General features: G+C 50.4%; 1 protein-coding gene across 13 annotated transcripts in view; it reads right to left on the reverse strand.

Moving 5' to 3' along the window:
- The window catches only part of TNRC6B (trinucleotide repeat containing adaptor 6B), a 1174734-nt gene that overhangs the window by 587175 nt on the left and 574030 nt on the right, over positions 1-13529 (reverse strand). For all 13 annotated transcript variants that reach the window (XM_078683361.1, XM_078683372.1, XM_078683380.1 and 10 more), the window contains one exon: positions 10-2508. In XM_078683361.1, the coding sequence (XP_078539487.1) occupies positions 10-2508 (2499 nt within the window). The remainder of the gene's footprint in view (positions 1-9; positions 2509-13529) is intronic.

Genomic DNA, 13529 nt, shown 5'->3' on the forward strand with positions numbered 1-13529 from the left:
TGATGGTACCTTGTGGGACTCCTTTGTTATTCAGCGGCACAGGCAGATTAGGATCTCGAGGGCCTTGCCCGGGTCCACCTTTTGCATTCTTATCCCAGAGGTTGACGTTCTTGTAATTGTAGCTTGTGGGGTCGCCCCAAGCTGATGTCCCATCATCAATCTCCATCTTGCGACTGATAGACTGTGGTGAAGGCTCCTCCCAACCGCTGATATCCTCCTCCCTGGAGGCATTAGACGGATGCAATTGTTGCTGCGTATGCTGTTGTGGTGATGGGATGTTCTTCCAATTTGAGTTCTGAGGGGGTGGGGGTCGCCCATTGACAGGGGGTGGAGCAGGTGGTGGTCCTCCCCAGGATCCAGACACTTCTTGCGGTTTGTTCCACGAGTGGGGAGGTCTCGCCTGATCACTCCAGCCCTGGGCTCTCTTGCAATCATCCCACCCACCCTTGGCAACAGGGTTGGCATTCGGCCCATTGCTCCCATTCCCCCATGTCCCAATCTCATTTTGCTGGCTGATTTCTGCCCAGTTGGGTGGACCTTTGTTTCCTGAGCTGTCCCAACTTCCATTCCCACCCCCCTTAGTGGAATCAGCACCTTCCACTCCTCCCCAGCCATTCTTCCCAGTAGACCAGCCTGGGTTTGGTGGCCGACCATTCCAGTTCTGATCCTTACTGTTTGCATTCTCAATCCATGGAGGCGGTGGTTTGTCATCGGGTCTAACACAAACATCAGCTCCACTTCGTACCCCACTAACTCCTGCTCCACTGCCTCCTCCATTGCTTTTAGTTCCACCTGTACCTCCTCCCCAGTTAATGTTGTTATTCTTATAGTCACTCCACCCTGCGGCATTTTTGGAATCTTTCCATTCTGTAGGGGCTGTTGGCTCCCCCCAGCTGGACTTGTTCTGATTGTTCTGGTTAGGGGCCTCCACCCAACCCCCGGTGCTCTTATTCTGCGCAGATGTCTTTTCCCACCCCTCTGTCCCTTTGTCAACCTTCCCCTCTGGGCGTGCTGCCTCAGTCATCTCCCACACTGTGTCCTGTTTGATCTGGGTTTGCCCCCAGCCAGTGTTGGACAGCACACGAGGGTCCAGGTCTGGCCGGCTCAGCATAGTCTGAAGAGCCACTTGGCTGTCAGGCAGTGGCGCCCGGTGAGTCCGTCGCCCCGATGTCAGGCTATCACCGCTGCCTGCCTTGTGGTTGCTTCCAGTGCTTTGACCTCCTGCTTCGCTTCCTGCGGAGCTGGATGACCGTCCCCAGCAGGGAGCCTGGGCACCGCCTTGACTTTCGGAGAGTGGATGGCCTTTTTGATTGTCCCATGCTTCTGTGCTACTAGAATTTGGTTGGATTGGCCCACCCCACTCCGCCATCTTAGGGTCCTCAGACCCAGGAGGCGGTTTCCATTCTCCCTGAGATACACCCACTGCTGTTGCAGACTTGCTCCCTTCGCACCATTTGCCACTGTCACTTGGATCCTGGGAGCTGAAACCCCAAGAACCACCACCCGTAGACCTGTTATTACCTTCCCAGGGGTCAACCCGAGACCCATTGGGCTTTTGAGGAGATGGCCCCTTCCAGGACTCATCCCGCTCTCGTCCATTGTTCCCATTGTTCCCATAATTGCTTTGTCCAGAGACCATGTCGGCACCTTGAGGGCCCCTATCGGCAACCCAAGACCCAACCCCCGCAGTCTTCCTCTCTCCAGTGCTTTGTGATGGGGCATCAGTGCTCCGGGAACGGTTCCCCGAGCCTGCTCCAAAGGGGATTCCCTTATTCTCCATAGGGTTTGGCGAACCTGCGTTCAAAGAGTTAGTGTTTGTGTTTTTTGGTCCATCAGTGTTATGAGTTTGAGCCAGCTCTCTGCCAGAAATGGCCAAGTTCACACCTGCATTCTCCCCCTTTGACTGCTGTTGTTGCTGCTGCTCTCGGGGCGGCTGACCCCCTGTGCTCAACTGTGCTTCGGGGCTGCCTCCCTCAGTGTCCATGACTCCATTTCTAGAGAGGCCATCCTGGTTGAGCGCAGGCCAGGCCGTTGGGTTGGTATTTGGGTTAAAGTTGCTGAAGCTGGGCCCTACTCGCTCCTGTCCACCCAGGATCCTCCAATTTGCCGGACCACTGTTGCTCTCTGGTGGAGAGTTGGAAGTCTGGGCAGCCTTGGCTTTGGGGTCTCCTTTCCAGGGCCCTGCATTACATTCGCTGCCCGTACTCCCGGCCTGGGCCTGGGCCTGGGCCTGGGCCTGGCTTCCCCTTCCTTTTTTGCTAGTGGCGGTTGCCGGCTGGGGGCTCTTGTCAGGAGGGCTGTTTGAGGCACTGTTATTCGTGGCATTCTCGGTAGGGGGCTCTGAGTCCTTGCTGGCAATACAGGGCCATTCCTCCATGTCAGAACCATCTACAATCACCTTGTCCCAGATGTGTGGGGGGTTGGCCAGGGCGCTGCCGTTGGAGGAGGTTCCAGCGCCCCATGTGGAATTTGCATAATTTGAAGCAGCAGCTCCTCCGGGTGCTGAATCTAGAAGAAGTTAAAGTAGGAGCAATTAATACATCACACATCTCCAGCACATAACCAAGCGCGTTTGTAACACTAAGAAGAGAGGAAGGATAAGTTATTTACCCGTAATCCTAGTTCCCTTCCAGGGGAATACTTAAAGTTCTAAGCACTGAATAGTCCCGACTACGTGAGGGCCCCCAGAGCCACCTATCACATACAATATATATGTTTGTTTAAACTATACGTGTATATATGTGTAGACATGTACACACACAAAAACACATACATATATATACATATACACACATGCAGCCTTAAGAAATGGAGACTAAAAATGCCCAGATTACATTGAATTTTTCAAATAAAATGAACCACCCACATAGAACATTTGTGCAATACAGAAAATAAAAACTTCACAGTGTAAAACAGCATTTATTTGAAAGGAAAAGGCAAAGGAATGAGAGGCATTGCTAGCCAATAAGCTGCAGTGAAAATCATAACCGAGAATACTGCCATCGTGCCTTTAAGACCTCCAGACTTCCATCATGCCCCACAGGTGACAGTTAGGTCAGGTCTTTTTACGTTGACAAAACCATTCAGCGAATTAACCATATCACAGCTGCTGTGTTAAGTATTTGTCCGTGGAGGTGGGAGAGTTGCTTATGACTTTGATGATTATTCCCCTGGAAGATAACTAGGATTACAGGTAACTAACTTTTCCTTCTCTTCCAGGGGATACGCATTAATAGGCATGAGCACTGAATAGAATAGCTAGTCCATCCCATAACCCTGCGATCGAATACAAGGTAGTTACTAGCAGCTAAGTAGAAAATTAACCAAAGATGTTCCCTAATGAAGCCTGCCCTACTTGCGCATCTGCCGGAGTGTCTGAGTTAAGACAATAATGGTGAGCAAAGGTATAGACGGATCGCCATGTTGTAGCCTGGCAAATCTCTTGTACATTTCTGAGTAGAGCAGCAGTGCTGCTTTACCCCATGAAGAATGGGCTTTACGTCTACAGGGAAGGCACTTTTTGGCGAGCTGGTAAGCTAGAAGTATGCAAGAGACAATCCACCTAAAGATAGATTGTTTGGAAGAAGCTAAAAAAAAGTGTTAATCGGACCATAGTTAATAATCAAAATGGTCAGATTGTCCGATTTCCTTGGTTTTGTTGAACTAAAACATAAAAATATCTAAGATCTATAAAATGTAAAGCTCTTTTTGGTGGTGTGGATGGGTTGGGAAAAATGCTGGAAGAGTAATGCTCTGATTGATATGGAAATCAGAAATTACCTTTGGCAGAACATTACTGTGTGCCCTCATGACCACTCTGTTTGCAAGAAAACCAAGATAAGGTTCTTTAGCACAAAGAGCCTGGATTTTGCTAACTCTGCATACTCAAGTGATTGTAACTAGGAAAGGAGTTTCCCAAGTAAGGTGTTGTAGAGCAGCTTTGTGTATGGGCACAAAATGGGCACCCAGTAGATTTGAAAGGCCCATGTTAAGCTCCCCATGGAGAAGGTGACCTAACAGAAAGATGGACCTCTTACAAACCTTCCAGGAAGACATTGACAACAAGCATCTGAAAAAAATGAAACCTGTGTGTGAGACTTTCTGTAAGCAGTAATAGCTGAAAGGTGCAACTTTATAGCTATAAACTGCAGACCTGACTTTGCTAGGCGCAACGTGTAAGTTAAGATCACATTTTCTTGGCCTATGATCTAATGATGACAATTCTGGGCACACCATAAATAGAAACGCTTCAACTTAAAAAGCATATGGTTTCCTGGTAGGTCTTCGAAACTCTTTCAAAATGTCCATAAAGTCTTTAAAAAAGGCCTATGTGTCCGTACTGCAGGAATTCAGGAGCCATGCAGAGAGGGATGGGTGGGGTGCAAGATCTTCCCTCCGAGCTTGTAGAGGAGATCCGGTCTGCATGGCAACTTCCTGTGTGGCCTTTCGGACAGGTGAAGAAGATCCGATATCAGCACTGGCGAGGCCACTCCAGAGCGATCAGGATCACCCTTGCCCTGGCTCTGTAAAGTTTCTTGACAACCATCAGGATCAGAAGTATGGAAGGAAATGCGTACAGCAATGTCTCCGACCAATTGATCAAAAGAGCATTACCTTTGGAGCCTGGTTGGGAGAACCTTGAAGTGAAGGTGTGGCATTTTGCATTTGTTCCGTCTGCAAACAGGTCGATATGAGGCATTACCCACTGTTGAAAAATGTTTTGCACGACTTTGTTGTTTACTATTCAGTCCTGAGCTTTAACGAAGTTGCGACAGAATCTGCCTGAACAACAAGTGCGCTTGGAAGATGGATTACAGAAAAGGTTTGGGTTCTCGCTCACAACCATTTCTATATGGCTTGAGACTCCAGCGACAGGAGGCGTGATTGGGGTTCTCCCTGCTTGTTCAAATAGTGCATTGTGGTCATATTGTTCGTCTGTACTAGAAGAAAACATCTCAGTATAGAAGGTTAAAAGGACGAGAGCGAGATGGACTGCTTCAGTTCCAGCATATTGATAGGGTACAATTTATTCGTCCGACCTCGAATTTGTAGAGAACCCATGTAGGCACACAACCTGGAAGAATGAGTTTGTAATATGCGTCATTGTGGGAAGTTCCTAGTGAAAGGGAACTCCTACTATGAGATGACCGCTCTACTTTCACCATTAGAGCGATTGCTTGGCCATTTGTGAGAGGAGTTACTCTGTCCTCCCAGAGGTCCGAGTACGAAGAACACTGGTCTCCAGTGTTTGCTCGAGAGGCCTCATGAAGACTCGTATTGGGAACAATGTAGATGCAAGATGCCATGGAACCCAGAAGAGAGGCTACTTGCCTTGCAGATGGATGAGTGTGGAGGAGAGTGAGGTAGTTGTTGGTGATTGAGGATGATCTCTCCACCGAAGGATACACTACTGTATTTTTTGTATCCAGGATTGCTCCCAGGTAATGCATCTTTTGCACAGGAATTAGAATGGATTTCTTGAAATATATTTGCAGGCCTAACTGCTATAGTTAGGATGCAAAACTGAAGGTGATCCAGAGTGGGAAGAGGAGAGGATGTCTTGATGAGCCAGCCATATAAGAAAGGGTAGACAATTTTTCTCCTCCGCAGGTAAGCTGCCACCGCCATGCACTTGGAGAAAGTGTGAGGTGCTGACTTGATTCCACAGGGGAGGACCTTGTATTGGTAGTGCGAGGTTGCTATTTTGAAGCGTAGGAACTCCTGGTGTTTCTTGATGATGGGGATGTGCAAGTAGGCATCCTGAAGCACAAGTTACTACTTGTGTAACGATATATCTGTAAGAGACATTAGTTAGTAATAGATTCCTTACCTTAGAATATCACCAGGCGTCAGACTGGATCCGGAAAGCTTTGCTAGCAGTAACTCTGCGCGACAGTAGGTGGCGTCGTGCGGCTCTGCATCCGTTGCTGGCGTTGTATGCACCGAGATGACTTCACAGAGACTACTTAGGCGCCACACATACGCGCTGACTTCAGTTCTGCACACGACTTTCCGCGCCAGGAACGCAGAGCCATGCCAAAAACTGACCACTGGTGCCAATAAACTAGGGCCCTGAAAGGGATGGCCTTAACCCTAGAAATCAGTTCACAGAACTGGGAGGATGGGTGGGGGCGGTAAGGAATCTATCACTAACTAATGTCTCTTACACAAGTAGTAACTTGTGCATCTGAAAGAGGCACGTTAGTGATAGAGTCCTTACCTTAGAATAGATACCCCAGCAATACCAACCCCGGTGGTGGGTCTGCAAACAAGATTACACCAGAAAGTTACGGAGAACAGAAAGGCCAAAGAAGCAGTCTCTCTGGACTGTCAAGGCAGTAATGCTTGGTAAACGTGTGCAGCGAGGCCCACATAGCTGTCTGACAAATGTCCTGCAAGGGAACGCCGCGTCCCAAGACAGTAGTGGCTGCCGTTGCCCTGGTGGAATGGGCACGCAGCCCCACAGGAGGCTCCTTCTTAGCCAACGAGTAACATGCTTTGATGCTCAGAACGACCCACCGAGAGATGGTCAGTTTGTGCACAGCCCGACCTTTTTTGGTGCCCAGGTAGCCAACAAAGAACTTGTCATCCACCCGGAACTGTTGTGTGCGCTTCAGATAGAACGAGTGTGTCCGTTTTGGGTCCAACCGGTGGAGCCTCTCCTCCTCTTTCGAAGAATGAGGAGGCGGAAAGAAGGTGGGCAAAGTGATGATCTGCCCGATATGGAAGGGCGTACAACCTTTGGCAAGAAAGGACGGGTCCTCAAAACCACCTTGTCCGAATGAACAGAAAGGAATGGAGATTTGGAAGAAAGAGCCTGGAGCTCACTCACTCTTCTGGCAGAGGTGATTGCAACCAGGAAAGCTGTCTTGAGAGTAAGAAGACGCAAGGGACAGTTAGGAAGGGGCTCGAAGGAAGCGCACATCAGAAATGTCAAGACAAGGTTTAAATCCCATTAAGACATGATGAACTGCACAGGGGGGAAAGTGTGCATAATGCCCTTCAGAAAACAGTTAACAACCGGGGACTTAAAAAGAGAAGGCTGATCTGAAAGCCGAAGAAAGGCCGAGATGGCCGAAAGATAACCTTTGATAGTGCCCAGAGCAGAGCCCTGCTGGGCCTAAGAGAGAAGGAAAAGAAGAACCTCAGAAAGAGGGCAGAAAGGGGATCTACAGCTTTAGCTGTGCATCATGCCACAAACGTGTTCCACCTGCAGGCGTACACCGTTTTAGTGGAGGGACGCCTGGCTGCCAGAATGACATCACAGACTTCGGGAGGAAGATAGAAAGCTGTCAACTGTCGCCGCTCAATCTCCTCGCATGGAGGTGGAGACTGGACAGGTTCGGGTGGAGGACCGTCCCCTGCTGCTGCGATAGAAGATCCTCCCGAAGAGGCAGTCGGATCGGGGGATTGATCACCATGCAGAGTAGCTCGTGATACCAGTATCTTCGTGCCCAATCCGGAGCCACCAGAATGACTTGGGCCCAGTTGCGCTGAATCTTCTTCAGCACTCTGGGCAGAAGTGGTATCGGTGGAAAGGCGTACAATAGACGGAAAGCGTCGCCGAGCGAGTGCCGCCTTGGAAATTATAACGCGCAGTACTGATGACATTGCGCGTTCTTTTCGGTGGCGAATAGATCTAACCAAGGCTCTCCCCACTGTTGAAAGAGACCTTGCGCCACGTCCGAATTCAGACGCCATTCGTGATCCATCATAAACCGGCGGCTGAGTTTGTCTGCCCTGGCATTTATAGAACCTGCCAGGTGTTGAACCATCAATGTAATGCCTTGATGTTCCAGCCATGTCCAGAGCCGGAGGGCCTCCTGACATAGGGTCTAGGACCCCGCCTTGTTTGTCGCAATACTACATGGCGGTGGTGGTGTCCGTTAACACCTGCACTACACTTCCTCGGACAGAGGGAAGGAATGCTTTCAGTGCAAGCCAGATCGCCCGAAGCTCCAAAAGGTTGATATGGAGTCGGAATTCCGGCGGAGACCAGAGGCCTCTGATCTCTGCCTCTCCCATGTGGCCGCCCTATCTCAGGAGGGACGCATTCGTGACCACGGTGTGCTCCGGTTGGGTAAGGGAGAGGGGTCTGCCACTGACCCAATGGCGATTCGTGAGCCACCACTGCAATTTTCGTGCAGTGCCCTCCGAGATCTGGACATGATCGGACAGATTGCCCTGATGCTGCGCCCACTGGAACTTCAGGTCCCACTGCAGAGCCCGCATATGCCATCTGGCATGTTGAACTAGCAGGATGCCATCAAGCCCAGGAGCTGGAGGGTCATCCTGACAAACCCGGGATAGAGGCTGAAAGATCAGAATCATAGCCTGAATATCCCAGACTCGCTGCTCTGGAGGATAAAACCAAAAACGCATCGAATCCAGAACCGCACCGATAAAGGGGAGCTTCTGAGAGGGACTCCGGGGCACCTTCGGCACGTTGATGGCGAACCCCAGTGAATACAGGAGTTCGGCCGTAGTCTGAAGGTGGGTGACTACTGCCTGGGGCGAGCCAGACTTCAACAACCAATCGTCGAGGTAGGCACCCCCGACCTGAGCAGGTGAGCTGCAACCACCGCCATCACTTTCGTGAACACCCGAGGGGCGCTGGTGAGGCCGAAGGGGAGCACGGCAAACTGAAAATGCTCCTGGCCTACCATGAACCGTAGGTAATGCCGGTGGGCCAGCAGGACGGGGATGTGAAAATATGCATCCTGCAAGTCCAAAGCTACCATTCAGTCTCCAGTGTCGAGGGCAGTCAAGACCTGAGCCAGAGTCAACATCGTGAACTTCTCCTTCCAGAGGAAGCGATTGACATTCCGGAGGAGCAAGATGGAGGGCAAGCCCCCCTTGTCCTTCTTGGGGACCAGAAAGTATTAGGGATAACAATCACGTCCTACTTCTGGCCCAGGAACGAGCTCGATGGCCCCTTTGGCCAAGAGGGCCATAACTTCCTGCTGGAGAAGTGTTAAGTGATCCCCCGACGTGCGGACTGAGGTGGAATGGCCGGGGGGTAGACTCAAAGGGGAGGGAGTAGCCCCTCCAGACGAGTTGCAGCACCCACTTGGAGGTGACAGAACGCCAATGGAGAAGGTGATGCCGAATCCTGCCACCCATTGGCGTGGGGTGCGACCCGAAGCTTAGACTAGGAAGGGTTCGATGCCGACGTCACAGGGAGGAGGTGGACTTAACTTCACGCCCACCCGCCCGCCTCCAGAGCCGCCTCCACGCCCACTGCCACGCCGAGTTTGGTTCAGCGCAGGCTTTTGACTGAACGAGCGGGATGGGGCGCCCCTTCCATGGCCACGAAAGGAATGAAAAGTAGACGTGGCCGGGCGCGTGGTGGAAAGGGCCATGGACTTGGCTGTAGCTCGAGAGTTCTTAAAAGGCTCCAGCGCACGGTCAGCCTTATCACCAAACAGGCGAGTGCCATCAAAGGGCATGTCCATGAGCGAGCTCTGGACGTCCGGGGAGAACCCGGTAGATCTCAACCAGGCGGGGCGACGAAGCGCCACAGTCAAGGAAATTGCCCTACCGAGGGAGTCCGCGGTGTCTAAGCCACAACGAATGGCAAATTTAGCCGCGTCCTTACCATCGGCCACAGCCTGAGACATACAGCCGGGACCTCTTCCGGGCATTGAGGTAACACTTGAGCAACGGTATCCCACACTGTGTGGGAGTTGCGGCCCAACAGATGAAGAAAACAACCGCTTGACGAACTGCTCCAGCATCTTAGAGTCCTTATCCGGTGGAGCCGTGGGAAAGGCACTCTGGGACGTCGAAGCTTGAATGCCCAGACTCTCGGGCATAGGGTGAGTGGTCAGAAAGGCAGGGTCACCCGGTGCCGGGCGATGTCGCCTGGCGACGTTCTTATCCACAGGGGCCCCTGTGGCCGGCCGCGACCAAGTGGCCAACAAGACGTCAGTGAGGGAGTCAATAAACAGTGGCTCCCATGAAGTTGACGCTGACTGGAGCACCTCACTGAGGAGATTAGTCTTTAGGGCCACCGTAGGGAGAAACAGGTTAAGAACCACAGCTGCCCAAAGGAGCACCACAGAGTACGAGGCACCTTCCTCCATAGTGGGCGGGGGAAGGCAAACCCTGCGTCAGAAGAGACGTCGAGGCCGCCAGCCTCTGCCAAGTCGTCTTCCCAATCCTGCTGAGTCACACTGACGAGCAAGAGGGTCCTCGGACCCCTCCCAGTCGTCCTCTAACTCCGCAGCATGTGGCGCAGACCGCCGCGGGGAAGGGAGCGGGGAAGGAACAAACAGCGTCGGCACCGGGTACGGTGCCGGATGGGACCGAACCGGCGCCGTGCCCCAATTCGGATCCCAGGTGGGGACAAAACCGTCCAGGAACCAGGGCAGAGGCAGAACCAACAGCATCCACTGCGGCGCAGCAGGCGGAGCCGAGGGTGGCGCTGGGGCCGGAGCCGGCAGCGTGGGACAATGTGGCGCCGTGGCCGGAGCCAACGGCAGTGGAGTCGATGGTCCGGCAGGATCCGGACATGGGACCGCGGGGCCCAAAGGTGCAGCAGTGGGAGCCCGAGGCCTAAACAGGCGTCCATGGCAGCAAGACACTCTTGCACCTGTGCGGGAGTCGCTGAAGGACCCGGGTAAGGCGGGTAGGCCGCAGGGGAGCCACATGGGCAGAACTCCAGTTGGTGGTGCTAGGGATAGAATCCTGAACTTTTCCTTGGGGCTAAACCTGTTCAACAATCGTAGGTCTAGGATTGGTCTGGACTCTCGGTTCAGGTCTTTTTTCGGAACCAGAAAATAGCAGGAGTAGATTCCCAGCCTTCGTTGGGAAGCTAGAAGTTCTTTGATGGCTTGTTTCTGGAGCAGTGTGTTGACTTTTTTTTTTTTTTTTTAAGAAAGACCAGTTGATAGCTCAATATCTTTCATGATGGAATGGATGAGGGGCAGTCTTGAACCTGACGGAATAGTCATTGTGCACAATATTTAAAGCTCACTCATTTACGATCTTGCGTCATTCGTCTAGATGTGTAACAATTCCCCCCACCGTAGTGGGACACAGCGGAAGGAGAAGTGACTGCCCATTGTTTTGCTGGAGTTTTTGGGGTTGAAGCCGATGGGCAAGGAGCTCCTTGTCCCTGAGCAGGTCTGCTGGTATGGTAATGAGACCTTTTTTGGTATTGTTGCATAGTTGACTAGTGAGGGGTTTGAACCCTCTGTTGGTATGAGCGACTGTGAAAAATTGTAGCCAAATTCTTTCAGTTTCTCCTGGCCCACTGCCTTAAGGGTGTTCAGGTCCGTTTTCATCTTTGCCAACTCGTCATCTGCATGAGTGCCGAATAATGAATTACCAGAAAATGGCAAATTTAGTATCCAGTGTTGGGTCTCAGGTTTGAGACTTATAAGGCGTAACAAGGCAGATCAATGTGTACAGATGCCATGAGAGTAACCATGAGCTGCTAGATCAGAGGCATCAGCAGCTGCACTAATGACTTGGTTAGCCCCTAGACCACCCTCTTGAAAGATCTCCTTGATATCTTGCCTGTCTTCCTAAGGCAATATTTCAGTGAATCTGGCTAGTGAGTCCCAGAGAGACCAGTCCTACCTCCCCAACTAAACAAATGCGCTGGCCACTTTCCTGAAAGGTGCAGAGGTGTTACACATCTTTTTACTCAACAAGGCAATCTCTTTGAGGTCTTTATCCTGCGGTACTGTGGAATAAGATGACCCTGGACGCTTAATACAGGCTGCCACCACAATCACAGAATCCAGTGGTGGATCTGACCTGGGAAAAGTGAATCTTGTTCAAGGGCAGAGCACAATACATGGTGGTGCAGGGCCTACAGATTCTGCACTGAAAAAAATGTATCTAAGTAAGTAATATATTTATTGCACAGTTAGTTAAAACCTTTACAAAAACAGCTATCACTTATAAAACTGTAAAACTTCAATTTAAAACGGCAAATAGCCACAATTAAGAGCACAGTAAAAAAAAATTGCAAAGAGAACAAGTCCCCCAGCCCTGATGAGCCACAGTCCAGATTCTTCTTCTTTTTTTTGTGAGCAGAGATTTACCAGAAGTTCAGAAAGTAGGATAACTTCCCTGGTCAGAGTCTTAGCAGCAAAGTGAGGGAGACGAGTGAGGGAGACGATTGAGTGCAGGTTAAAATGCATAGTGCAGCAACAACTTTTTTGGCTCACTATAAAGTGGGCAAGATTAGACTGGTGATGTTTTTCTTCAAGGTTTGGATGTGCAAGAGTTCTTAGCACTTAGGGTAATAAAGGCGCAGTCAGACTTTTGCTTAGCGGGTCATATCCGACCCAGCTCCGATGCAACTTCTCAGGTAACCTGATTGTATCTGTTTTAGTCTGAGGTCAGCAGAAGTAAAGAATTTTACAAGGCAACAGCTTAGTTGAATATCTTTACCAGAGAAACTTGCTAGCAACGCTTGCTTACAGGACCGTATTAGTTTCTTGTTGAAGAATGGTTTAAGTAGTGACCAGAGCTCCTGCATTAATTCCCAGCTTATAGTTATGATGTGCACTATGTCATCCTCTCCATCCAGCGCAGAGACGACAAAGTGCCGGCTTAACCCCGGAGGCAAGTGAAATGCAGATGGCAATATACCTAATAGGAATAACATGAACTTTTCTTTTGTGGTTTTAGAGAAATTAGATTGGAGGTAAGCTTGGGGGGGGGGGGGGGGTCGCTTTGCTGTAGGACTGTACGGCGAGCTAACCGTGTGAACTTTCTGACATGGCAGCTTTGTCTTGTATGATAGTAAATAACACGGTCAACAATGAATCTATTTGTTTTAAGCTTGCCAGGGACCCTGATGATCCCCAAAGTTGCCGTAGCCCCAGCTGGTCCAAGGCAGTGTCTAAGACATGTCTAGCTGGGTAGGTCTCTGAGGCTTCTAGTCCCATACACAAGTAAAAGTTTAACGTTTCAGGCTGCCCTTTTTTGATTTAGTACCAGGTTTTAATGAAAGCTCCTTTGCAGGCCAGCTCTTGTCTTTGCATCCCGAATTTGAGCCTCATTTGTGTCGGAGATTTATATCCTGGCAACCCGTAGAACATTCTCATGGCTATTGCAATCGTGCCGTTCAATGTTTCCGCATCTCTCCCTTTCATGGCTTAACTTCCATAGGTGATTGATGGAATTAGTTTAGCCTGTATCACCCTGGTCAGCGGGAGAAAGCTTGGTCCAGCGGTCTTATTTTTCAGATTCCTTAATGCCACTTCCGTCATTAATCCCCTCTTTTTTTATTGCCTCACATTGCGCTTTGTACTTGCCTTGATTATCGATGATAACCCCCAGGTATTTATAGTCTGCCACGATTTCCAGTTTGGACTTTGCCAGGAACCAGTTATGTTTCTTTTTTGTCTTCAAGAAGTTTACTCACATGACTTTTGTTTTTTCTTGATTGATGCTTAGACTATTGGTTTCGGAGTATTGAGATGTGATGTTGAGCACCTGTTGTAGACCTATGGGTGTCCGGCTGATAAGCACCAGGACGTCTGCATATAGAAGGTTGGATAACTGAC

This window comes from Lissotriton helveticus, chromosome 1_1, assembly GCF_964261635.1.
Source record: "Lissotriton helveticus chromosome 1_1, aLisHel1.1, whole genome shotgun sequence".
Taxonomy (NCBI): domain Eukaryota; kingdom Metazoa; phylum Chordata; class Amphibia; order Caudata; family Salamandridae; genus Lissotriton; species Lissotriton helveticus.